This window comes from Amia ocellicauda, chromosome 16 (assembly GCF_036373705.1).
Source record: "Amia ocellicauda isolate fAmiCal2 chromosome 16, fAmiCal2.hap1, whole genome shotgun sequence".
Classification (NCBI taxonomy): domain Eukaryota; kingdom Metazoa; phylum Chordata; class Actinopteri; order Amiiformes; family Amiidae; genus Amia; species Amia ocellicauda.
In genome coordinates this window covers 13115028-13142932 of record NC_089865.1, presented here as the reverse complement: position 1 = coordinate 13142932, position 27905 = coordinate 13115028, and the positions used below count along the sequence as shown (strand labels likewise).

Here is a 27905-nt window from a genome sequence, read left to right as displayed (position 1 = left end):
GTATGTAAGTATGTATGTATATATATATATATATATATATATATATATATATATATATATATATATATATATACACACACACACACATGGACAGATAGATAAATACTCCTTCAAGTTCATTTTTGTACTGAATTTGGATTACATTTAGAAATTGAACCATGGGGTCAATACAATATTGTATTGCTACTTTATTTACTCAATCACTACGACTTGATTTATCAATAATATAATTTAAACGGTATTACTCCTCTTAAATGTATCCAAGCCTGTAAAACAATCACAATCTTCACAGCAATTGTTATACATCATAATGTTTTTGTGTACACGAGTATTTATTTTAATTTTAATTTTAGAACTGAGTTAAGTTTAAAATATTGTGCCCAAAACAAATTCAGAAGATAATTTAAATTGATAACGATTGCAAAGACGAGAACAAAAGCCCGGTTCAAAGTTTATAAATGTGTTTCATTTTCTAAGGCTATTGTCAGGAAGGATTGTTACTTCGTTGATGTTGTTGTTGTTGTTATTAGTGGACGATGGAGACGATGACGGTGAACAAGATCATGAATGATGACTATTGTTATATTTCACGAATTAAAAATGATTTCAAATAATAATATGATTCCACAAACAGATATTAGACAAAATTATCGTTTTTGAATAATAAACGGACACAATTCTCCAATACAACGAAAGTCTGGGCAATCAGTGATCAGTTTTTAAAAATTACTTCGGCTATGTTGAAGTTCAAACAGTATATAAAGGGCGTAATGTGGTTTAGCATTTCTAAATTCAATATTTTAAAATAGCACAAAATAAAATAGGTATACGCTTATAACAATAGGCTATTTAAAGCTATCACATGAACAATTTACATTACAAATATCTAATTTCCTTATTCGGTTTTTCTAACAAAATTACAATTCACATATTTTTATTTTGGAAATTATCCTGGCTCGATATTTAATCACTGTATTAGGTTCAGTATTTCTTTACTTATTAAATATGGCAATATGTCTTTAAAGTACTATATGTTAAATTATTTTAGATAATTTAATCAACAAATAATCATAACTATACACTTGCTGAAAAAAGCAATTCTACACACAGATTCTGCAGGAGAAAACTCTGGAACAGTGAAATAAGCCTCAGTTGTGAGGTTATGAAAACAAATTAAATTAAGAGTCCATAACAAACAATAATAATAATAATAATAATAATAATAATAATAATATGGATAATACTGTAGATGATAATAATAATAGTAGTAGCAGCAGCATATGAAAACTGTGGTAGAAAGGCATTAAACCTGCTGAAAGCGCCCTCTTGTGGATAATATTAATATTGGCCGCTATAAGTAGTTCAGAAATGCCCTGTAAATTGTCCGCAATCTTATGATTAAAATACAAGCATTTATATTTAGCACAAATATGTATATTTGTGTGTAAAATATTTTAAATGTATCCCATGTAGTAATTAGAATTATACTAATTGAGCTTAGGAGTCAGGGAATATTTGGGAAGTTCTCCATTTGGTCACACGTCACTGTATTTAAAATATTTAGTATACTATATATATATATATATATATATATGCTTATGTTGCTTTAGGAAAAATACATATTTGTTCAATGATTTGGTACCTTTTTCGCGCGTCTACATGTTGCTTGGTGCAGCAATGACTTCTAGCCTGTTGGCAATATAGGAAGTTACACAGGAAAAGTCTTTTCAAACACGCTTCCTTTTATTTCCTTTTCGATTATTAGGTTTCATAACTCAGTTCTCGCTTGAAGTGCTGAAATGAGTCAATATACGGTATTGAGTTCAAACAATTGGCAAGTAACTAAGAAAATAAACCAAAATTGTTATTTATTTATTTGAAACGAAAATAAAACAGAAGCGGATTATAAGCTAAAACAAATAATAATGTTTAGATACCCACTCATACTTCCAAACACAAGGTTTAATTTACGCTTTTCATTTAAAAAATGAAATACAACGTGTTTTAAAACCAGATAAAAACTTGCGTTGGATGATTTCGACTATTAGATATAAACTACATAATGCGTAGCCAAACACGAATTTCCAATGGCCTACATGCAGAATATGGCGAACGTTTCTTTACAAATGTTAAAAAAAATATTTGTATCCATTCTGCCTAACAGTGACCCGCAGTTTGGGTCATGCAGCTGAAACCCAGATATTATTGGGAAGGAGTGGTGCTACTATAAGTGAATAGCCAAAAGGCGCCTACTTATTCAAAAGGGTTAAAGGTGACGACCTTGACGTTAGAGAAGTTCAAAGACAAAATCTAAAACATTTTATCCAAGTTTTATATTATGAAAATAACTTCCCAGTTATCATATTGAATATTGCATTTCGCCTTTGTTCTTCCTCATGTTTATCAATTCTATGCATGGTTTTAATGTGTCATAAATGACTGTGCTCAGAGTGAATACCTCTAACATTATATGCACAATCACTTTGTTTCTACAACCACACGTATACTTCTTGATATCAGCCTGTTTTACAAATGTATGAGTACTATACGTCTTAGCATAATGTGGAATGTCGTTTTTGGAGTGACCAGAAGGTGCAATAACCCCTCATTTAGCCATTTACAGCTGGGGTCTTTATTGTGTTGTCTAGACGGTTCAAGGTTTTGCAAACACAACTGTCCTGCAATTTAAAGGCAAGAAAGGACTTCATAGCATTAGAGCCATAACGTCCGTAGATGAGGATTGTTTACCTAGGTGTTTGATGTCCTGCAACAAAGTTCTTGTGCTGTTTTGTTTTGTCAGTTTAAAGAAAACGCTTCGTAGCATTTCCCTAGTAGTTAACCTATCTGATTTACATACTGAATTAAAACGGACAGCCTATTAGTTTGGATACGCAGGCCTTAAAGTTGCCTAAAGCTTCTTAAAAAATGTTTACTGGTGTGTGTAAATATCTCATTAAAGCAACTGATTGCACGTGGAAGGAAACCTTTAAAGAATCATAAATAACCCTTCATTGACATTTATTTAATATGTTCATACAGTTCACATGCGTATATGAAATAAAAGGCATACATACCATAACAAAATTACACTTTAAAACATTTTAATCAATTACATGGTTGCTGCCATGTTGTATATGATTTGATGAAATTAACAACAACAAATAAATAGAAAATGGGTACACAGCAATTATATTCCACTGACATTCCCCAGCTTTAAAAACAGGGGCTCAAGACGTAGATTGTCATTATTCAAATGTAATTCTCATTCTGGGAACCATTTAGACTATAAGCAATGGGAAACTGGGATTCAATCCATTGCTTTCTCCAGGTAAAAGGGTTGAGGACCTAATACCACACGCTCTGAGGTTTGCATAGTCAAGTGTTATTTTCCAAGTGTTCAGTTCACGTTTTGTTGTCTTTCTACTGTATAAAATGTCCCAACAGGAATCACCAGCATTGGAGGTACTGCTCTGAGGAGCGCCTTTGTTCAGCTCTAAATGGTCAGAATAAGGGATTCCCGGTGAAATACTGAAGCCGATCCCTGTTCAGCTTTTTCTCTTTCATTCTTCGATTCTGGAACCAGATTTTCACTTGTCGATCTGTCAGGTTTAACATCCTGGACAGCTGCAAGCGCTTCTCCTTGTTTATGTACACGTTGAAAAAGAACTCCCGTTCCAGTTCTCGAATCTGAAATTTGGAATAGGGGCATCTCTTTTTTCTTGACTTCGAGGAACCTATAAATAAATGAATAAATACATCAGTAACAATCTATAAATAATCCCGAAAGCGTTCAAATACAAATGTAATATACCTCACATATAAACAAATTATATATAGCTCACACATTCAAACACATGCACACATTTATATATGTACATGTACTTAGATACAGTCATGTACACAAAGAAAATCTACAACTCTCCATAATGAATAATGCCTGACCCTTAGTCAAAGTGAAAAGCTAGATAGTATATATAGTGTCAATATAAAACATTGTTGAGGGAAACAAAAGCATCATTCATGTTTGAAGAGAATGGAAACAGGCATCACAGTATAACGTCTACTGACCCCATTTCCCATTTTCGGCAACATCTAACACAACTTTGACACATTCCGCTAAACATTTTAAAAATAACTCTGGAGTTGGTTTTGGACATATAATATGCATCCGTAATATCGTGGAAGCCCACCTAAACAGTTTTCCCATCGTAAATATTTTTTACAACAGTAAAGCAAATCTTATAGGGTATATAAAAGCCTTAGCATGCTTATAAAGTTTCACATAAAACCAGACCGACACAGTACTGGACTTGTACTCTAACCTCTGTCAAATCCTTCTATACCTACTTGAGCCGGTGCGCTTCTCCTCGGCGCAGTGGGATGAAGGGGAATCCTCCAATGTGTTTTCAGTTGGCGTTTGTTTCTCCTGGTCTGAAGTGTCTGGAGACAGTTTGTCACAGGCAGCATCTGCGGGGAAACTGGACTCTGCCTTCTCCCGCATGTGCTCAGAGTTGGACTTTTCTGCATTGCCGTTCCCAGTCTCAAAGAACTGGTCGAATCCTTGCGGAAGAATGCCATTCCTGCCCACATTCGTGAATAAATTGCATGACGGATTTGAGCTGCCGTGGTGGTAGTCATTTTTGAAGATCATTTCCGTTCTGCTCGATGACTGGATCAGATCCCTGTGCATGATCTCGTCTGGTGAATAATAGGAAGCGTAATTGCCTCTGTAGTGCCATTTGCTTGGATGATCCAGACCATAGTCCCTGAAAGCCACTTCCCGCACAGGTTGGACTTGTGTTATATTGGAAGAATAAGGAAAGTTGATTTGGCACGAAGTAGTTTGAGGTAAAAACGATGACACCGACGAGAAATCGGGTGCTGAGACATAATATGTACAGCTGGGCAGATACATATTTGACGCACAGTTGCTGCGATCATCACACTCCGTCATGTCTCCTTTTGGCTTTGTGAGTAGGAATAGGCAGGGTTGAGTGTGTGAAACTTTGTCCATCTATTGCACTAGAGGCGTGTGGACAGGACCCGAGGAGGGGGAAAAAAAAGTCGGAAACGTAAGCTGACGTGCAATTCATCTTGATCGATTCTGGAGGTAATTGGGTCACGTGATCCAGTACAGAAATGACCATATATCAATATCAGTCATTAAGAACTATCTTGAGCAATTCGTACGAGTCAGTTCATTGGTCGCCTGCTCTTGCAGAAAACCCAATCTAAACCTCACATTTTCCCAACGAATTGGGCAGTAGTAAACAATGCCTGAAATTATATAGGATAGGTTTTTGAGCGAAACTTTTTTTTCCCATTTTACCAGTGCAGTGCTGGATCTTTTGTTTATTTGAAGGAGGTGGAAAAACAATTGCAATGCAACTAATCACTTTATTAAGGTGTGTGTAAAGCATTTTTAAAATACTTGGATCCATCATTATTTAATGTAACAATGAATCTGACTGTTGAGTATGAAAATGTGAAATATGTCTCTCTTTAAGAATAAAAACAACTAACTAAAATATCTCGATATACTCCTTTTAATGTATTACGATAAACACTAAGATATGTAAAAACGAACATCAGTTCTGATAACACAACACTAATCTTTTTATGCCAAATGGAGAGTATCTTATATAGGCTGTTTATTATATTGTATTCGGTAAAATAAGTGGATAATACTGAACATTTACACATGCAGTATATATAAACACAGCCTCATATAATATAGAGAGGCATCTCATAAAAATAATAATACCAAACCAAATGAAGTAAAAGTCATGGACAAAGAAAAGCATTTCATAGTTCTTTCATCATATACCTTGGGGATTATGATTAATATTTTAATCATTTCGAAACATTTTTTTGTCATTTCCATATACAGGGATTGAGGAATGTGAAATGTATCCACCACAAAAAGAAGAATGAATGTCTGTATTTGTTATATACACACTATCGTGATCTGTTACTGTTCCTGAGTGGGTACTTCAATCATTTAATGCTCAGGTAATTGTTAATTGTCGTTGATAATTACATGTAAATAGTTTGGAGGAAATACATCAAGACGATTTATTGTGTATTTACAGAATACACACCTAATTCATTCTGAATTGAATAATTAATTTAAAATGTATTTGAAATAAAATACAACGTTATACTCTCACTAGAAAAACAAAAGCAAGAATGTGTATTCAAGAAAATGCACTCTTGTGACCTCATAGTTTACTCATAATATGAACATGGCATTTATATTACTTAAAATGTAGTTTCATACAGACTCACACATACAGTTTATTTCCCAAATATGAACGTCTTCTTCATATTTTCAAAGTTACAAACAATTATTTTCAGTGAACCTACAATATAAAATCAGAAAACTACTTTACCTCACCATCTTCTTGGCTTATAGGCCAATTGGAATAAGCCCGATTTGAGTTAACTTCGCCCGAATTCATTCCAATCATTGAAAGTCTCCCGGTCAATGTGAGGATGAAAAGCTCATTGAAGGATTCACACTGCCAAGTCCAAAACAACTCTTCTGGCTTTGAACGTCTGTGGTCTGAGACGATGCGCACCCAGCTATCAGCAATAACCGTCAGCCCTCAAATCATTTTATTACTCAGACAAAGGGAAGCGTCTAGTTTAAGGGTATAACAAGAAGAAAGGGTGCTTTGGGTGGGGGTAAAAACAGCCCCCATGAAGTAAACGTGCCATACATACAGACACACACATTATATATATATATATATATATATATATATATATATATATATATATATATATATATATACACACACACTCACATACGTATATACACATACACACACACACATATGTGTGTATATATGCATATGTGTGTGTGTGTGTGTGTGTGTGTGTGTGTGTGTGTGTGTGTGTGTTGTGGCAAGTTTATATATACGCACAGCAGTCGACGAAAGAGTAAAGGTTGTCAAGTTTTTATTTTATTTTAAAAATAGCATATTTAAGTATTTTTGTGTTTAAATTGTTAAATTATATATTTAGGCTAACTATGCTAAGAGAAAAAGTTGTTTCCATATAAACTATAAATTAGGGATATTTAAAAGAGGTTAAATCTTAAAATGCACGTTCAACCTTGGATTTTTTTCGAATGTTCTGAAAATCTTGCCACTGCTTTGATATCGACATCATGCAATCATATTTTGAAGATGGAGATTAAGATATAAAAATACACAATAAAATCGAAATTGAGAAATAAAGCACGAGTGTACCCACACTCACACACACAGACACACACACACATATATATATATATATATATATATATATATATATATATATATATATATATATATATATATATATACATACAAGCTATACATATATCCTATATACATTTATAATTACAATTATGTAAGTATACTTTTAGTTCCCCGCATTCGTGTGTATATACGTAATGCGGAAAGATAAAGATCAATTTTAATTTAATTTAAAACATTTTTTTTTTTGATTAGGTCTATAGCAAGATAACTGCAATTATTGTTAACGCCTTTTTCCAGCGCAACTCACATTCAAGAGCAAAATTGCATTTTAAATGTATAAAGAAATAGTGTAAAGTAAAATAGTTATATAGTGCTTTAACATAAATTAAAATAGTAACCGTAAAAAGTTATACAGGGAATTTGTACGAGATACAACAATTTAAATGCATTATTAATTGCGATGTATTATTATCTAATGATGATTTTAAAACAGTCAAATCAATTAAAGCACTTGTATCTTCTAATTTGTAACGAACAATAACAAATACAGACATTCATTCAAAAACGCTGATGGATCAGACCTACCGGTATTGGAAAGGTGAACGAAAACCTAATGTCAATATGAAGAACAAGGTATTAGTTTAAACATGGCAAAGTGTGCTGTATTTTTGCACTGCAAGACAAGACACTAACTTGACCTTCACTTTGCTGTGGCGCCCCCAGTATCTGGAGACCATGAAAGACACCGTGTGGCGGCTCTCAGAAGAAATCAGGCTTCATGGTTGAAAGAAATCAGTAGGATAGCTATTATAAATATACTATAGATTAACTGACCTCTCTGAACGAAAGTCATGTATGCAAATTCCTCCTATAGTTACATATGCAATACCATTCACATGTTTAACCATGCAAGCTTAGTAGGCGCTTGGCCTTTAGGACATGGCCTTAGTGCGTTTCCTATAAAGCAGCTTTCTATTTTAGTCTTCCATTTTCCTGTATATATATATATATATATATATATATATATATATACACACACACACACACACACACACATGCATACTAATGGCCTATTCGTGGGTACATTTTAGAACTAACAGTATGCAATCCATGTGCAGAACATATAACACACAAAGATAGATAGCTTATACTTTGAAATCAGATTTCTAAGGAATGTCAAACCGCATGGATACGATAAAAGGCAAGATCTATACAGACTACTGATTAAAATTAACATTTCAGATGGTCACACATATATACAGCCTAAAATGGCTTGAGACGTAAGCCATAGAAACACACATGAACATACTTTAATATTTCCATGGTAATCCCAGCCCTCCTGCTACAAACACAACTATATACAACAATTAATAATTCTAGTAATGACAAAAATGCTATTTTTCAAGGAAGTATGAAACTACAACTGAATATAACCAACAACCCTGATAGAATATGTGGTTTTATATTAAACCGATGTTTTCTTGACGTACGACTGTTGATTTTTAGTAGACTGTTTTGATTTACGAAAATGAAGCTGAAGGGGTAACCCATCTTGGATAACTCAATAAACATGCCTTATGTATTTGTCTAGCTAATTATATGTATCTATCTATCTATCTGTCTGTTTAGTTGTATCTCAATTACTAACAATGTATTACTTTCGTACCTTTGTGAGGTAACTTTGTAATGTCAAACATATCTTAAAGATATTTTAAAAACGGGTTTCATGCAGCATAATAAGAAGGCAACATATTTTTCATCATGCTTTGGTTATAAAATCCTACCACAAATCATGTATGAATTTGTTTAATTGTTTTAGTTTTTTATTATTTATGCATTTGCACAAATTAAGATCATTACTTAAATCTTGCGATGCAACTGGTATCTTATGAATTTGTAGATTTGAATTAAGGCCTGGTCTAACTGGTCCCACTCGCCGATGGCAGATGCAAAATTCCAGTAATCGATGGTGTCAATTAATTTACTTGAGGATACTTTCTTCTACCCTGTGCAAAACAATCATCAAGTTCAGTATTTTTAATTGCGATTCAACTGATGGGTCGAACATTTGATTTGCTCCGAGCCGAAGGTTTTTTGGAGTAGCATACATGTTTTTGTATGTGACCATTATAGAAACAAAATATTAAATGTGCTTGATCCTCGTGTTTGTTGCTAATTTAAATAACAAGTAGCCTACAAAATGGATCACAAATTATGGTAAACTGGTAAAATGACTGTAAAACAGTACATGCGCCACCATACAAAATAATAATAAAAAAACATACATACATAACACTGATTATTCAAAATGTATTCCTGGCAGGCTTTGAGTTTACGTGTACTTAAACATTTTGATCTAGAATGTAATTTTTGGCAGTAGAGACTCCAAAAAATCATGCATTTCCCAACAAAACAAAGAATCTGATAAATACATAACCTACACAGACTGGACATATTGTAATTATTTCCCTGTACAGAGAACTGGATATGGGCGAGTGTGCATTTTACTCTCAGAGACATGAATTAGACTATTGGTTAGGACTTCCTGAGATTCACAACTTCTCTATTCACACAAGACGTTCAAACTCACAAATATATAACATCGGTTTAAAAGCGATTTAATCTTTCTTTGAAGTGTTCTAATACAAAATAAAGTTTTTTTTTCGTCCTTCATGAGTGAAAAACAAATACACGAAAACCTTATAATATAACAATATAACCATATTTAAACAAAAGCAGGCGATTGGCTAAATACTTTAAAACATCAACTATCTTCTAAAACTAATGAATTGCAACACGTTTCAGGATACACTTTTCTGATAATCTCGTCGTCTTTATTTCTTCCCAAACAGTTCTGAAATTAAAATACAAAGAAAAACGAAACAGGATTCAAATGAAAAGAAAAAGAAAACTTGCAATATCAATGTCACCTCTGATGAAAACATATTCAACACCTGAATTTTAAATTAAAACGAAATATTAAAAACAAAAATGCACCAAAGTAAGTTTTTTTCCTTCTTAAAGAGAAACATATATTTAAATACATTTTGCATGCTTGACTAAATACTAATATTTGTATTTGATCATAATTACTCAGATTCCCATAATCAATAAGAAATCCTACATATTATAAAAACAGATTAGTACAAGTAATGACACAATAAAACGACTGGTAGTGACTCCCCGGCTAATAATACAGTGCAGCACCTGTGTGGGATAGGCAACGATATTTGTTGTTATTCTTATTTTTTTCTTATTATTCATATTATTATTTTGCAATCAGTTTTTATTATTAAAAAAGGCTTGCACACATTAAGCTCTGCATGGACCACGTCAAATGTGCTTGTTTTTAATTCTCTGCTTTGCAAAAGAGTCCTCGCAGTGTGGAGGTGGACAATTTCTATCCCTAGTACATGGAGAGAGCATGCTCCCGCATCATTAGTCTTTTCTTTTTCATGCGTCGGTTTTGAAACCAGATTTTGACTTGCTGGTCGCTCAAGTCCAGCCTGTCCGACAGCTCCTTCCTCTTCTGTCTGTTTATGAATTCGTGCATCAGAAATGCGCTCTCCAGTTCAGCGATCTGTTGTTTGGTGTATGGCTTCCGTTTCTTTCTGGACCTCATTTGTGAAGGACACCAAGGCAAGCCTGAAAACAGGAAAATAGTTCAATATAGTTTATTCATTCAATGATGGGTGCATCTCTCTCAATATCTGTATATCTTACTCTGTCTGTCTGTCTATATCAGGTCATGACTCATTTATAGGCGCTATTGACTTTGCATTCTCTTAATTTGTTCCCAACAGGTATATACATATAGAGTGTACAACTTGCAATATTCATATTTTTTTCATGCGATGCAAATATGCATAGGTATAGATACATGGTTTTATTTGATCTGCTCAAAGTTTGCATTCACAACTTATGAAGAAGTTGCCGTACCATCAGATAGGGATGCTCTGCTACAGGCATGGCTGGATGATGGCTGCATGCTTATATTTAAGTTGACAGATTGCTTGATGCCTTCGGTGACTGCTTGGCTACTGCTATTCAGTTCAGCATGGGCAGGCGAGCTGTGCGACTCTCTGTCCAGGTTAGGGAACTCATATTTGGTGGAGCTGGCAGGACTGGTATCTCCGTGATCCCCGGCAAAAGATGGCGCTGGTCGACACCGTTCCTCGGGTTTGAGGTTGGCGTCCTGGAAGTAGTATTTAGTGGCTTCTTCCAGTGGTCCCTTGCTGTGGTTGTGAGCACTGGCACTTGCAGGCACTGAGCTGCCCGGGACGGGTGCAGGGTACCCGCTAAAGGCGCGGCTCTGTGGCGGAGATGCGCACGAACTTGGGGAAGTCCACGGGAGCGAGCACACCTCTCTCCGGCCGTAAGAGATCGGGGGGAGCCCGGCAAGCTGCGCCCCATTGCCCCGCAGATTGGGGAAATAAAAGGAGTCCGGAGGGGGGAAATTCAACAGAGAACCAACATAGCCGGAATTGAGGAGATTGCGCTCACACATTTCCGAGGAGCTGCACAAAGGCTTCTTGCAGCCCTTTTTAGTGCGTCCTGCAGAATAAAAGGACGGTGGCCGCTGATTGGTTGGAAGCGCGTCACGTGTTGCGCCTCAGCTCCGCCCTCACCCCTCACAGCGTCTTCAGGAAGCCGTGCAGAGCTGTGCAGATTAAGGGCGTTTGAATTACTATATTGAAAGAGTGCAAATGTAAGCAGTAAATATGTAGGTATATATATATACAGGCTACATGTAAAACACAATAATATTAAATGTAATGCCTTAACCATTGGGAATAAAAAGAATGCACTTGTGCACCTAGCTGTGTTTAACTGTTATAAAACTTTCCACTTAAACCGACACGTCTTGATACAGAAGTGTATTTGAAAATGATGGTGTATAATCGACATTGGTTTAAATTAATTATTTGAATGTAATCCCGCTCAAACTACATCCATACACACACACACACACACACACACAGATAAATAGAGGGAATAAATTGTGTTTATCTTATCACGATACATTAAGTACAAGCAGAGTCTTCCACCACCAAAAAGGGAGTAGGGCCTACTATAATATGATATATTAAAGAAAACTGAAAGCTATGAAGACAGCATGTTTTCACAATACGAGAGGTTTACATGTATTTCATTCTTTTTTCTATGGTTATGGCGCTTGGTAACAGTTAAATTGATGTTCGCTTACGTAGATAGGTAGAGGCTTTTTAAGTAGTGCATTTGGCTATTCATAATAAAATACTGTAGCATATATTTGTGTATATGAATCGCGTTTGCCTCTCAAATATAAACAGTATGCTGTATTAGTTTAATTCATGCGACCGCCTCTTGAATTGTACATGAAATGATGTATATTTAAAATTATTTTAAACGCATCACACTGTTCTGCACATATATATTATACATGTATATAAACAATTGTGCGTTCATAGCAATTTTGAAAGATTATAATATTGAAAGGAATTCCTTTTCAGTTAACATTTCAGCAGCATTTTAAAACGAATAGACTACGCTAGTGAAAAAACAATACTAATGTGTTGCAAAATATAGCGGGTTAATATCGGCTACATGACAGCATAACTTTAAACGAAAATAAATTTAAAAAAACGTATAAAACAGATGTAAATTATATAATTGTAATGTTTTTGAATACAAGTTTTAACATGTACAAATTTTGCAAATCTCTGAATTGAATAGATTCACATATAATAATGTCCAGCCTTAGCGTGGATTCCTTATTTCACAAAATCACTCTTCAGGAATTCAACACGTTTAATCCTGATCTGCAAGTTGTGTCTCATGATCACATCAAGAAGGCTGTGATTTTGCATCAACCCCCACAGCTTTGACTTTTGATATGAATAGCTTCAGGACGTTTAGTTTTTAACCCGTAAATGTGCAGAAGAAGGGCCCGTTAGCAGTATAGGCTACCAAAGAAAATGCAAATTGTAAACTCACCATGGCCGGAAAGAAAGGCGACAGGTCGGCAGCTTTATTTTTATGAGTCCATACTCTAAAACTCTACTCTTAAAAAGCTACAACTTGTGGTTCGTATGGAAAATAATTGGATTTATTGATATATTTATTATTATTATTATTATTATTATTATTATTATTACTACTACTAGTAGTAGTAGTAGTAGTAGTAGTAGTAGTAGTAGTAGTGTTACAATATAAAGTGGCTTTTAGTTAAGTTTAGATTTATTGCTTTAAATTCTGACTGCGAATAGTTCAAGGTCAAAACCCAGATACCCCGACTTCTCAAAAACAAGTCCAAGTGCACGTGTTAAGTATTTGTAAATGATTGTACGTTCACATCAGTTTTGAACATTTAAATGGAAATTATTCTTATTACTTCTGCTAGTAGTAGTAATACTAAAACATTTGATACAAACTGTTTCATACAAAGACATGCATATGTGTGTTTATATATGTCTCTCTCTCTCTCTCTCTCTCTCTCTCTCACACACACTCTCACACACACACACACAATATATAAATATACATACCTAGACACACACACATATTTTACATCTCTCTGTTAGTGATATACATATATATATATATATATATATATATATATATATATATATATATATATATATATATATATACACTGCCAAAAAAAATAAGGAAACACTTAACAATTGATTTCTGAACTTGGAGTGTTCCCTTAATTTATTTGAGCAGTATATATATATATATATATATATATATATATATATATATATATATATACACACATACATGCACTAACAGAGAGATCCAGTCTGTGTGGCCGCCGGCGAACGTCCCTGGGCAATTTATTCATTAAAACCATGTACATACAAAATAGCATTTTTATTTGGTGTCATACACAAGCATGTGATACATACACATTCCTATTATCACGTTTCTAGTTATTTCCACATAGGCTACTATTTATAGATACCTGTATATCTATCTTTATTTAATAGAAACAGACCACATCATTCTTTTTGGAAATGTTTTAATGAATTAAATCGATATATAAAACAGCTTCATTTTCTTAGTTTCCATGGTGCCCCTTGGTTTACATGGCACACAACACACACACTAGTTTCAAGATCATGTCGTGGCTGTAACACACCCGGTCCAGTAGATGGCGAAATAACCTCATGGATTGAAGGCTATTCGTTATTCATGAGCTTGATTAAAGTCAAGGTCAAAGACTATAAATACGTGTCAAGGTCAATGGTAACACTTCAATGACGTCAGTATCAGGAATATTTTATTAAATGACTGAAAATATATACTTTGAACTATTACAATTCCAAATGGAAAATAACAAAAGCATATTCAAGTATTTAACAGCATAAGTAACGGTTACATAAGCATTTTGTAAATATGTTTTTTTTTTTTTTATGAGCAAGCATACTTTTTCCAGTAATGTTCTCGTTTTTCAAATGGGAGGTAGGCCTATCTTTTTTATGTTTTATCTTACACTTTAAATTTGGCGCTGACGAGCAAAATCTGCATTTTCCGGGGTAATGACAAACACCCGAAATAAAATCATAAAAACCTATGTGCCTTAATTACCAACAGGCCTATGTCTGAATGTACATGTAAAAACACACACTTATAAAAGGACCCACAAATGTTTCCAATGACAAAAAAATCGTTTCAGCATCAAGTGAACACAAAAAATGTTGTGAAAATAATATTACTTTGTTATTTATTTAAATGAATATTAACAATGAATGTCAATATGCGTTATATTAGAAAGGATTCTTTAAATCACTCATTTTACTTCACCTATACGTCAATGTTTTTAAGCTTCGGATCACATTTCAAATTTGTCATTCGGTTTGGGTACAAATCTCTTTTTTTAGATATTAGATAATATTTATATAATATATGCCTTCCAAAAAATAAGATTAACAACAACAAAAATGAACTGAAACTTCGATTTGTTTATTTAGTTTTTTTGATTGCATTTTAAACAATTTAAGAATATCACTTGCGAATAATGACTTGATGTTTAACTCTTCTTTAAACATGTTGCCGACCAAACCATAGCTAATAAGTGTTTCTTATTTCTGTCCATGTAATGTCAGTTAAATTGAATAGGAATGCATGATAGCATTTTAATAAGTTTCACATAAATATATATAATTCAATATTGCATACAGGGCCAACACACACACACACACGCTAAAACATTACAACTTCTTCACCATTTATACATGACTTCCAAAACAGTGATATAGTATGAGAGAATGAAATCCACACACATATGACTATATATATGTGTGTGTGTGTATGTATACACACACACACACACACACACACACACAGATAGTGAAGAATTGCCTGAAAGCAGGAATATACATTATTTGTTACTAGCTGATGAAATATTATGAGCCGATTGCAGCATAAATACCTGAGAGCTGTTTAACATGATGTCATATGAAGGTCTGAATGTATTTACTAATATTTTTCAACGTCTTTAATTTTTGATACGATTTTCTTGTCTTTAACCCTGCGATTTTGAAACCAAATAGTGACTTGTCTTTCAGAGAGGTTGGTTGTCGTCGCTATCCGACGCCTTTTCTCTTTGGTAATAAATGAGTTCCTGTTGTATTCTCGTTCAAGCTCCTTGAGTTGCAGCTTGGTGTAAGGTACCCTCTTCTTCCTCCCCCGCCGGTAAGCACACATCTCGGGCTGGTTTAGCATGATCTCACCTAAAGGGAAAAGGAAAGTTGTTTATTTGAGATATATTACAAAAACATCTCCCGAAAAGATGTCAGCCTGATGAAGAGTCCCATGCATGTTTTAGTTTGCTCAGTTTTTTTTTCTTAAACATGCTTAGCATAATTTTTTACAAGAGTACATTTATTTCTGTTTATTTTATTTTTTTTCTAGTTTTTTTTTTTATTGGATAACTAGCCTATTTCATATTACAAAAATGATACCTTGAGATTTTATTCTATAACATAATATTTCTTGCTTATTTACAGCCGACGATCAATCCAGTCTGTATTTTATTATCCTTATTTATTTCAGTGCCCTAGCCGTACATTGCACTATATTCTATGGTTGTTTTGTACTGTTATGTAACCCACCTTACAAATAATTAAGATTCTAAAAATATTTATTATTCACAAACTTCGATGTATGTGTGTATTCCTTATTTGTATTTACTCCCCGTCTTTCAGCCCTTTTGAATATTGACTCTTTTCTTCATCTTTTACACTAGTAATTTGCATTTATCTTTTTGGTTCCTTTTGTAGAAGGTACTTAAAAGAAATAAAAACATTTATATATATATATATATATATATATATATATATATATATATATATATATATATATATATAAATGTTTTTATTTCTTTTAAGTACCTTCTACAAAAGGAACCAATTACAACGAGCACCTGGGACATTTTCACAGTATTCAAGAAGTTTAAAATAGTAATATACAGGTCATTACTCATTTCTCTCTAGTATCTTCCCTACCCATTTCATTTTACAGTAAGTCAACAACCATCTACATTTGTTAACTGTATTTCCATATTCCATATTATCTACATCTGTGTGTATGTGTGTATATAAACGCATACATATATACATATACATTATGTGCTGATTAATTTACACGATATTACAACCCTGTGCAATTGAGCAAATGTTTTAAATACTGAACTGGATTTCAACAATAAATACTGTAGCCTACCTGTAAATGACGACTTCCAGATGTGAGAGTTGTGTGTTTGTTCTTTGGTACAGTAAAGTTGGCTGTTCCAGCTATTTGACAGTGTCCAAGGTTGGTAGCCCTCGATTGATCTAACAGCCTCATGCCTCGGGTCACCAGTAGCAGTTCTAGGTACTACAGGTACATCGATATAGCCCGGAATCCGTGTATAGGAACCTGTATATCCTTGGTAAACAGTAAACTCTTTTGCTCTTCCGGACATCTCGTTACAGTGGACATTACCACTTGTTCGACCTGAAATATCCATATATGTATCCACTGAATGTCCACCCAGAGAAGAATGTGCAGTTTGTTCCATCGCGTTCGGCTGGAATCCGGTACTGTGTGGGATTTTGCAACCATAGTAAGAGTTCCCAAAATGACATCCACAGCCCATGGACGTGTTTGCGGAGGCTGCAGAGCATGGAAGAGCTGTGTATGGTTTGATTGCATCTGGGCCGAGGGAGGTTGCTCTGTCTGCAATGGGATAGACTGGTGACCCTGGTGCAGTTCGGCTGGCATGAGCCCCAAAAGCAGTAGGAAAAAAACTCCTGCACTGGGCTGCGGGGATATCCCCTCCCAAACCCTCCATTTTCTGCGACTCTCCGTAGTTTTGCCTCTGGGAAAATCTCACATCAGTCCACAACAAGGCACAGGAACCCCGCCGTATCCACAGTTACCTCTAGGCATTGCGGCACATATAGCTAAAATCACGGATGAAGACAGATAACCTTTTATATATTTTTTTCTAACTAATTAGAGAACTGTGACCTTCGACTATGTGGTTGGATGGCTGTAGTCATGTGACATGCAAATAAGGTGTCAGTGAGTAGTGCATGGTAAATATATGGAAATGACATTAACACCATAAGTATATTTATTATTGTTTAGTAATGTTTACTCCAGTGAAACACATACACATATATTTGTATTAATACATTATAAGACAATACAATTGTTATATAGCTATGGAAAATACATATTCATAATACCTTGCTTAGAAACTAATTTCCAAACTGTAAAATACTTTTACGCTTCCTTGTAAAACTTGAAAGTGTTTGTTATTTTAACTATTTAGATTGCTGGGTTTTACTGAAATTGCCTAATTACATTTTTATGATTTTCTCATATATGCACTGGTTTATTTATTTTTATTTTTTTACTAGTAGAGTTGTGCTGTGAATCTTCAGTGTATTGATTTCAAGACTTATTGTATGTGATTTTCGTTAACAAAGTTCATTAATAACTTCAAATAGCCTAACCTGCAGCCCAATACAAGGTTTTTATGTATCGTGTGCAAAGTTTTTTAATCAACGTCGGGATATCTGGATATCCTCCTTCAAATTTCGTTATATAAATACATCAGTTAAAAAAAATAATAAATAAAATATATAACATTGCATGGGAATTTATTTTTTTCATTATGTCAGATAGCAAAATTAAAACATTTTCAATGTACCCAACACGTATCCATTATTATTATATATGCAATGTTTTTATTCAGCATTGTTATTACAAACAATATAAAATTGGTCTAACATTAAACGTGTGGTTACAATTATATCTGAGAGGAATTCATACTGTATATATAGAGCCATGTATTATCTGCATACACATTTTCACATTTCCATGGTTTAAACTCCAAGAAAAATATTAATATTCATACAGATTTACAGAGAAAGACAAACACATTTGCATACAATATTGAAAGTTCAGAGCTATCAATAACATTAAAATAGTTTTCACATTTCTAACCAAGAGCTAAAGAAGTAAGCTATTTAAAACAATATCGCGAGTTATTACAAATATTATCGGGTGTGATTGAGAACCATTCATTTTGTGATCACTATTTATTTTAACACAGAGAATATTTATACAATTATACACAGAAAAGGCATTTCAAAATGTGTCAGTATTTTGACACATTCAACAGTTTGACAGTTTGATAGTTTTACAACTATATAAAGAACTTTATTCTTCGTTCTATTCCTTATCTATTCCGTATTTAAGTCTAAAATCAGATTATTTTCCTATTATAACTAATACATTAATTATCTCTTCAGTCTCATCAGTGTTATAATGCAAACATACATTATATGTTACTTTCTTATGTATGTATTTCTTATTTATTTTAATTTAATTTTATACATTTTAATTAATAACACAATAAACTATTCAGTTTTATATATTATGTTATTTGGCAACCCAACACAAATTAAAACCATTTGCTTATGGATTTTGAACTACTCCTACACACATAGCTGCAATACCAATTAACATGTGGTTCCAAACTGTTGAATACATGGTGCATATGTTTGTATAATTGTTAAGCTGGAACAATTTTATACTAAGCTTACAACTTCAGATCCCCCTTTGAGAATTATTTACTGTAATTATTCTAGGGGAAATTTAGTCTCCTAATGACAAACGATATTAATTTGACTGTGCTGCACCCCATGCTCAAATTCAGTTACTTATAGGCCAGCAGTGCTGATATGCAACACTGCCATATAAGGTTTTGTGTAACACATAAACACTGAACCTACACTGAAGCTTAAACTATATTTCATACATAAAATAAAAAAGCATGTATACCTTCTGAAATCAAGTAGACAGCAGTTGGACAATGAAACCAATGCATACAATGTATTGAGGTCACGTTTAACCTATTTATATAACAAATAAATATGAACAAGGCCAGGTCCAGATAAAAACTTTAATGTACCAACACATCCTAATTACAAACCTGGCACACAATTGTGTTTTACTTCATTGTCAGATGCCAACTTTCTCCTACTGTTATATGCAAATGCTTTGGTTTTGATGTGGTCTAGGCCTAAGATACAAATAGCATGAAAGCTAGAAAATCACAAAATGTAAACACAGTTTGACAACTAACATTTGTTTTAATGTAATTTATTTAATGCAGACTATTAGAAAGAAGTAAGGAAAGCTAGCCTATATCATTTGAAGAACATTGTGCTTCATCTTTTACTGAGTCTATTCAAGTTCAAGTTAAATGTTAGTTGGGAGAAGCAAAGCCCTGGACTGAAATGTGAATAAATCTTAAGATTGTTTCTTAAAATAAAAGTATTACAATAATCAATAAAAAGCTATCTATCTATTATATATATATTTGAATTGTGTGACTATTGACATATTGCAACAGTATAATAGTGAGAGATCATTAAATGGTGGTTGCAGAATCAGAAAAGATTAATTGCTGGTCACTGGAGAAACACATCCACCCTCCTTTTAATATCGTAAACCACACATATAGTATTATTGTTGTTTTTATAAATTGAATACAATCTCACAATATGTATTTATGTGTTTAATTGATTACTTACTTACTTGCGTACCTGGTATGTGTTCATTTACGTTTTAAAGAATAGCAATTGTGCGAACTTGAAGAAGTTAGGATGCTCAAAGGTTTTTTGATCTTATAACAATGGCTGAACATATACAGCTCATTATATTGGCTACTCCTTGCAACGCAGGCCTGCATCAAGTTTTTAAATCTGTGTAAAGAGGCAATTGGCACATTCAAATGTACGCTTACATGCAGATGTTTCTCATTTAAAACATGTTAATCGCGACACATACGAACTTTATCAATTTCGAAGACGCATTTATACACTGGGAAAATAGTACCGCCTAAAAGCATTTCTTGAAAAACATAAGTGCAGCTCAAATTAAACTGGGTTTTGTGAGTGGAACTCGAAGAAACTTTTTCTGTTTCAGTCTCTGGTTCTGAAACCACAGTTTAACCTATGGAGGAAGAAAGAACAAGTTTAAACAAGAAAAAGTAAAGTTTGCCTTACGTTTCCAAATGATGATGATGATGATGATGATAATTTCCAATAATAATAATAGTAATAAAAAGAATAGTAATGATCATCATAATAAAAATAAGAATAAGAATAATAAGAATAGTAGTAATAATAGTAGAAACATTGTAATAATTACAATAACAATAACAATAATAATAGTACCACAGTACCGATCCTCACCTGTCTTTCTGTTTTAATGAAATTTTTGGGAGTGAGAAAATTATTCCTCTCAAATTCCAGTTACAATCCAGCGATCTGCTATTTGCTATTAATGGGTCCTTTTCTTCTCACTTCGCAGGTGTACTTTGAGACCCATATCGAGGGGATCCTAAAGCTGAACAGAGAATCATACAATTCTTGAAAATGTGTGTATTTAATTTATATAAATAAATCATTTCCGTTAAAAGCTACCACCCATCTCAAAATAATGTAGGTGTATATATGTCAAACATTTGCTAACAACATTCCCCCTACAAATAGACAGAAACAAAGTAGTATTACTTGGTTGTCTAGGAAAATATCAAATATAATTATATAATTATACTCCTTCTATAACATCATTATTAGAAAATCACTGAGAAACGGCCCCAAGGCCCTGCATTCCCACGCTAACGGCCCGGGTGGGTATCCGTGGGACTGTGGCTTCCCATAGTGAGACACTGGGAGACTCTACCTGGTCTGAGACGGCAGAAGACCCCCGAGGGTGTTCAAACGCCCACTGATGATATATGGAAGGACGTGGAGGGTATTCGCTCCGATTATAGGTGTTTGGTCTAGATAAAGAAGATATATTACTGTAAGATATATAGTACTGTCTGCAGCACGCATATGTTTTAAAGTTTGTAGGAGCCTGGGGCAGAGATGCATCCACTTCCTTTTTCGAGTAACCATATACGCTAAAACATCACGAAAATCCCCAAACCTCTTGTCCGCAGCGGTTTTCAGACATCCAGAGGTCAGAGACGAAGGAGCCCAATGGCCATCAGCAAATATCTTCCCAGCTGCGCAGATGCAATGTGAAGCTGCTGTCACTAGATGGCTCTATGCGTTTGCATTGCGGAGAAATAGGATCCGCATGAGGAGCTGAATATAAAGGGGTAAAGTATCCATCAGCATTGTGAGCAGGCCACAACAAGCAGCACCTGTGGGCTCCACCGGCGTCTCAGCCAACACAATTAAAAGTGTAGGAAACTAGACCAGACGATCATCTTGAACTACAACCTGCTCTGCCTTTCACTTCAAGTCCGCCTGGTGCTTTTATGACTTTTGACATACTACCCTGGCAATAAAACTTACTTAGACAGAACACATTAAACTTGAGTGTAAAAGGACAAAGCAACGCAAATGACTGCCATGGTTACTAAGTATTTACAAAAGGTCAAGATGACTGCATTGTGTCTTTACTTATTATCCGACTGGTTCTGCTCGGTAGGTAAACCTCTTGTAAGAGGATATATATATATATATATATATATATATATATATATATATATATATATATATATATGATTCAATAGACTATATAGAGCAAGTAAATTGAGCCACCTATGCTGAGAAGGAAACGCATGTATAGAAAATAATCATTATAACAAAACAACAACAAACCATTGTATATTTTGGAACTGTTTACTTTTAGTTTTTCTGCTTTGTGGAAGAAATAAAGCAACAAGAAGACACTAACCGTTTGTAAGAAGGGGAAAATAAAAAGCGGATGGGGAAAATGTGTAAAACCACTGTCACTGATTAAACTATATTTTTAATCATGCATCTGCTAAATACAAATATATTAAAACGATTTATATTTAAATAATGTGAACTATGATACATAACATTTAAGATGCTCACCTTTGAATTTGTATTGTTATTATTTTGGGGGGTTTCTTTATGAATACCGAAATTAACTCTGGTCAAACTTGCATTAGGCATTATTACCAAGTTAAAATAGCAAACACTCCCCCACAGTCCAAGTAGATAGATAAAACTGTTGGGGGCGCCAGAGGACGCATATGAACATTTTTCGTTTACCTGCTCACTCCCCCCCCACCCCCCCATCCCCTGTTTTCTAACCCGCACACAAACTCGCCATCTCTGCATCACAGCCTCCCCAATACAAAGCATCTTTACTCACTTCATTCTTCCTCTGGAAACCAAGCGCCGCTAGATTTTCTTTTAGGTATATTTGGATGTTGTCAAATGTAGCTGTTAATCATCTGCCTTCGAAGCTGTTTGTATTAAAAATATATATTACCAAATTACAATCGAATGACTTGGATTCTTACAAGAAGAATACATTTTAAGGTACAAGATCTCTGAACTGCAACATTATCTGTACACACAAAGAGAGAGAGAGAGAAAAATAAACATTATCTTATGCAAATGTTATAGAAACCTTTGAAATTGTATAGAACTATACAGCTCCGTGTGAGTAGGCTCACTGTTTCTGAATTTACATTATAACCAGAAACGAATTGTTTATACGTCAATTTTATCAAGCGTTAAAACCTTAGAAAAAATGCTTCGGGAACTCAATATGTAAAATCTAACGCAAAATCAATCTTGATTATTATCGTTGTCATCTGCGTCATCATTTCTAGAACAATTAACATTAAGAAAGGATCAGTTAATCAAACAAGGATGATCTAAATAGTCCTTACGGATACTACAACCATGGCCATACTTCTGTGATAAACTGACATTATTAAAAATATAAACACACTCTCACACACATCCAGACACACACACACACACACAAACTCTGAAAGTTAAAAATAAAATGTTACCAGGAAGCATATTCAACCAGACTGTATACATTTTATTTTTAAACACTGAGAAGACCCTGTATATTATTGATTGATGTATCAGTGATGTATAATAATAAAACACAAGACAACAAAAGAAAAAAATGCATACTATCAATGAATAATAATAAAAAAATATTGTCACAAATAATAATTGTAAGCTATATACAAACCATAATAACAAGTAAAATTATGGTAAATCCAGACTTCGTTTTATTTAGAAAATATTAATTATCAAGTAGATTAAATAATGCATTCTATAGTGCTTTGTAAATTTAAGAACGAAGAAAAATGAAATGTGGTAATTTGGAAGACGTTATAATAATAATAATAATTATTATTATTGTTAATAATAATATTGTTATAATAAAGATGATGCAGTGCGCTTATTAATAATAATAATAATAATAATAATAATTATATTGTTATAATAATAATAATAATTATTATATTGTTATAATAATAATAATAATAATAATAATAATAATAATAATAATAATAATAGTAATAAACGGCATCATCTTGTCTATTCAGAAATATCTAAGGTGTAAAAAATACATCTAAATATTTACTACATTTAAATAAATAACAATGGATTACACATAAGGTATTTAAGTGTATAAAACTTGTGCATGTTCTAATTCTACAATTTCGACAGTATCGATAGTATAGCAAATGCCTAAAGAACAGAAGGGAGGAACAATAGAGAATCACAGCGTAATGATATTCCTAAATGAAGAGGGAAATGTTGCGGTGCTCATTTTATTAATCAGACTGTCAATTTCACCCCAGAGGCCAAACCCAAGAGCAATCTAAAGCAGACTCTGATCAAGCAGGGGACAGCAGCTCCACTCTTCACTTCTTCTCTCTCTCTCTCTACCTGGATGTATTCGTCTGACCACAGGCCGCCTCCATCATCAGCTGACAGCCACTTGTGTTTATTTGCTTATAAACCTGTTACAATAAATGATTATTCGAGCAGCGTCATTCGTACCTTAATGACGAGCGCTACTCTTTGATGAATGACATTTCGGACTAGAAATGATGCGCGGGTCATTTTGACCAGCCATTCTCTCGCATTGGCATTGCACTATTTGGCGCCTTGCTCAATAGGTTTAATATTATTTAGAGACACTTGCAGAGCTGAATGTGAATTAGCCCCTGCCGCAACTCATCATTAGCAGAGGACCAACCCTGCAACTTTGGCTCTTTCTATAAAGCTGATGATGGAAAGGATAAGGAAGGAGATGATCCTGATGGAAAGGGGGCTGCACAGCCCCGCTGCTGGTAAAAGGCTCTCGAATTTGTCAGACTCAGCTGGAAATGCAGTGTTGGAGGCCCTGGAAAATGCTCAGCACAGTGGTCGTCTCAGCCCCAGACTAACCTCCGCATCTCTCCATGGCAATATAGGGGATATCCCTTCGAAAGGCAAGTTCGAAATTGACAGTTTGTTCAATTCCCATCATCAGAATAGCGACAACACCTCTTCTTCGGAGATCTCTTCTTCTGAAAACAGGAAGAAAATCACCTTGTACCCAGAAGTTGCTCAAGAGGCAGACATGAACAGTGATGTGGAGGTGGGATGCTCAGCACACCGCTCCCCAAACAGTCTCAGTGCCACCCAGCACAAGGAAAACAACAACAAAGGTATTTGCTATCCCTTTATCCATTTCTTCTTCCTTTTTATATATACATATATAACAGTCTTATACCAGATTTATATCTATTTCTAATTAATTTTCTGCAGCCCACAAATACATTATTCACTTAAATAAAACAAAACATTATTACACAGTTATAATTTTGATCCTCGCTCTGATTTGGACTTTTGCACGCATTTCTTCTAAGTTGTACATATTTCAGTGGGTTCATAGTATCAAATGATATAATATGTAAGCATTAAAAGTTTGCACGGACTGTCATAATGTCACCTGTATTTCCATCTGTAACGTGTTCTTTACACATATTCGCACAATATTTGATTAAATTCACCACAGACACACACACACATTTACACACAAACACACACAAGATTAACTAAATCTTCGTTAAAACGAACATTACAACGGTAACAGGTTTTCTTTGTATTTTTTTAATGTTTTGTTTCTGTGTATATATATATATATATATATATATATATATATATATATATATATATATATATAATTTTTATTTTTTTATTTTTAGGTTTTTCAGACAGTAACTCTGCAACTTCCAACACAAGCTCATCCTCGCTATCCAACCTGAACCTCAACGGGAATTCAATAGGCAGCTCCAGCTCGAGTGCTGACCAGGTGAGGAGGTACCGGACTGCCTTCACCAGAGAGCAGATAGCCAGACTGGAGAAGGAGTTCTACAGAGAAAATTATGTCTCAAGACCGAGAAGATGTGAACTGGCTGCAGCTTTAAATCTACCAGAGACTACAATAAAGGTGTGTGCAATTAAATACATTATTATTATTATTATCATTATTATTATTATTATTATTATTATTATTATTATTATTATTATTATTTAGTAATAGTTGCATAATTGTTGCAATAACGTGCACTAACTATATACATTTGATTATTTACTATTTTACTTTAACTTTTTTAAATACTCTATGAAAATAAATTATTTTATTACATGCATATTTCAAGCATAAAAAAGAGAAAGCTTACTGGTTTTACCATATTCAATCACATTTTAACTGACTGTTCAGTGAACCAGTGTGTTTGGCACAGATTTCAAATTGTTGTTTACACAAAATGTGTGTATATATACATGTACAAATACATATATACTGTTACATAGGAAAATAGATATTTAGACATATAGACCAATGTGTGTGCTCGATAAGAAGCTCTTAAAGAAAGATATATGTAAATACATTTTTGAAATGCTATATGCACAGATACGTCCATTTTTAAAGCGGTGTGTATCAATATGTATTTAAAACATATTTTTAAATGCAAAACTGAGAAATACAACTAACGTCGACAGTCTGTAGTCGTTATTATATATTTAGCCTGGTATTGCAAGAGTGGGAGTTTCATGTTTGTTTTTCAATGTAAACTCCCCGGAGGTCGTTCTAGAATAAACACTTTGGTTTGAAGCAGCACTACATAACTAACACGCCCTTCACAATGTACATGTGTAATGTGACGTGCGGATTTGTATTCTGTTCTTCTGGTTTTGTTTTCCAAACATGCATCTCACATCTTCAAGCCCTTTCTTTCCTGCATGGCCCCGATTGTTTCCTACAGGCTCTGAAGTTGTAAAATAAATGTGCTTGATCACACAAACATGCAGCAGAACAATTGGACACACACAGTGCTCTTTTGACTGTTAAGAGCTGTGACCAGAACTCGTTTGCATTGTGAATAAACACCATGCACTGCACTTCCTCAGCTTTAAGGGTACTTTGTGCTTCCTCAGGTGTGGTTCCAGAACAGGCGGATGAAGGATAAGAGGCAGCGGCTGGCCATGTCCTGGCCCCATCCCGCGGACCCCAGTTTCTACACCTACATGATGACGCACGCCGCCGCCACCGGAAGCCTGCCCTACCCCTTCCACTCGCACATGCCGCTGCACTACTACCCGCACGTCGGGGTCACGGCGGCGGCGGCGGCGGCGGCGGCATCGGGGGCCGCGGCGTCGCCCTTCGCCACCTCCATCCGCCCCCTCGACACCTTCCGGGCGCTGTCGCATCCCTACTCCCGGCCGGAGCTGCTCTGTAGCTTCAGACACCCAGGACTCTACCAGTCGCCCGCCGGGCTCAATAGCTCGGCCGCAGCATCAGCAGCGGCGGCGGCGGCGGCGGCGGCGGCGGCGGCCAGTGCGCCGGCGGGCAGCGGGCCCTGCTCCTGTCTGAGCTGCCACAGCAGCCAGGCGGCCAGCGCCCTGGGCTCCAGGAGCGGCAGCGCAGACTTCACCTGCACGGCGGCCGGGCAGAGGGCCGAGAGCGGATTTCTGCCATATTCCGCCGCAGTACTGAGCAAAACCGCCGTCCCTTCGCCAGACCAGAGAGAAGAGGCATCCTTGAATAGATAACTCAGCTGCCCGGTGGTTCACAGGGGTCAGGCGTTGTGTCTTATGTCCGTTGTTTGTTTGTTTATTATTTATATTGTTCAATAATTTCAGATATTCTAAATGGTATAGTATTTTGTTACAACTCAAAAAGACGTTTCCCCCACGAGTATATGTAAAACAGCAACACTAAACGAATGGTTTGACATTACTTTACTAAAGAAAAAATAGGCCTACATACTTATTCGCCCTTTTAACAGTATATACCTATATTGTGGCCCTCAAA

The 27905-nt window shown here is 34.8% G+C and overlaps 4 protein-coding genes and 1 long non-coding RNA gene across 6 annotated transcripts in view; 1 reads left to right on the top strand and 4 right to left on the bottom strand.

Moving 5' to 3' along the window:
• Window positions 1-3001: 3001 nt before the first annotated feature.
• On the bottom strand, window positions 3002-6614 carry hoxd11a (homeobox D11a). 2 transcript variants are annotated; one of them, XM_066688232.1, is made up of 3 exons: window positions 6393-6614; window positions 4348-5022; window positions 3002-3734 (listed from the first exon to the last, which is right to left on the bottom strand). In XM_066688232.1, exons 2-3 carry the CDS (start codon window positions 5012-5014, stop codon window positions 3502-3504), a joined length of 900 nt encoding a protein of 299 aa, XP_066544329.1. In that variant the 5' UTR covers window positions 5015-5022; window positions 6393-6614; the 3' UTR covers window positions 3002-3501. The 2 variants fall into 2 exon arrangements, with proteins under 2 accessions (XP_066544329.1, XP_066544330.1); XM_066688233.1 differs by lacking the exon at window positions 6393-6614 and having other exon boundaries at window positions 4348-5006.
• Window positions 6615-10059: 3445 nt separating this feature from the next.
• hoxd12a (homeobox D12a) lies at window positions 10060-11769 on the bottom strand. Its single transcript, XM_066687603.1, has 2 exons — window positions 11187-11769; window positions 10060-10892 (listed from the first exon to the last, which is right to left on the bottom strand). Exons 1-2 carry the CDS (start codon window positions 11752-11754, stop codon window positions 10654-10656), a joined length of 807 nt encoding a protein of 268 aa, XP_066543700.1. The 5' UTR covers window positions 11755-11769; the 3' UTR covers window positions 10060-10653.
• Window positions 11770-14941: 3172 nt separating this feature from the next.
• Window positions 14942-17680, bottom strand: hoxd13a (homeobox D13a). Its single transcript, XM_066688256.1, has 2 exons — window positions 16959-17680; window positions 14942-15967 (listed from the first exon to the last, which is right to left on the bottom strand). Exons 1-2 carry the CDS (start codon window positions 17566-17568, stop codon window positions 15714-15716), a joined length of 864 nt encoding a protein of 287 aa, XP_066544353.1. The 5' UTR covers window positions 17569-17680; the 3' UTR covers window positions 14942-15713.
• Window positions 17681-19603: 1923 nt separating this feature from the next.
• On the bottom strand, window positions 19604-22026 carry LOC136711455 (uncharacterized). The gene is made up of 4 exons (XR_010804727.1): window positions 21732-22026; window positions 21483-21582; window positions 20990-21143; window positions 19604-20747 (listed from the first exon to the last, which is right to left on the bottom strand). It is a non-coding gene; the product is annotated as an uncharacterized LOC136711455 (long non-coding RNA).
• A 2721-nt stretch (window positions 22027-24747) lies between these two features.
• evx2 (even-skipped homeobox 2) overlaps window positions 24748-27905 on the top strand; it is a 3204-nt gene continuing 46 nt past the window's right edge. The window contains exons 1-3 of the mRNA XM_066687821.1: window positions 24748-25254; window positions 25795-26039; window positions 27029-27905. The exon at window positions 27029-27905 is cut by the window's right edge and continues 46 nt beyond it. Of these exons, the coding sequence (XP_066543918.1) occupies window positions 24831-25254; window positions 25795-26039; window positions 27029-27643 (1284 nt within the window). The 5' untranslated portion in view covers window positions 24748-24830 and the 3' untranslated portion in view covers window positions 27644-27905. The remainder of the gene's footprint in view (window positions 25255-25794; window positions 26040-27028) is intronic.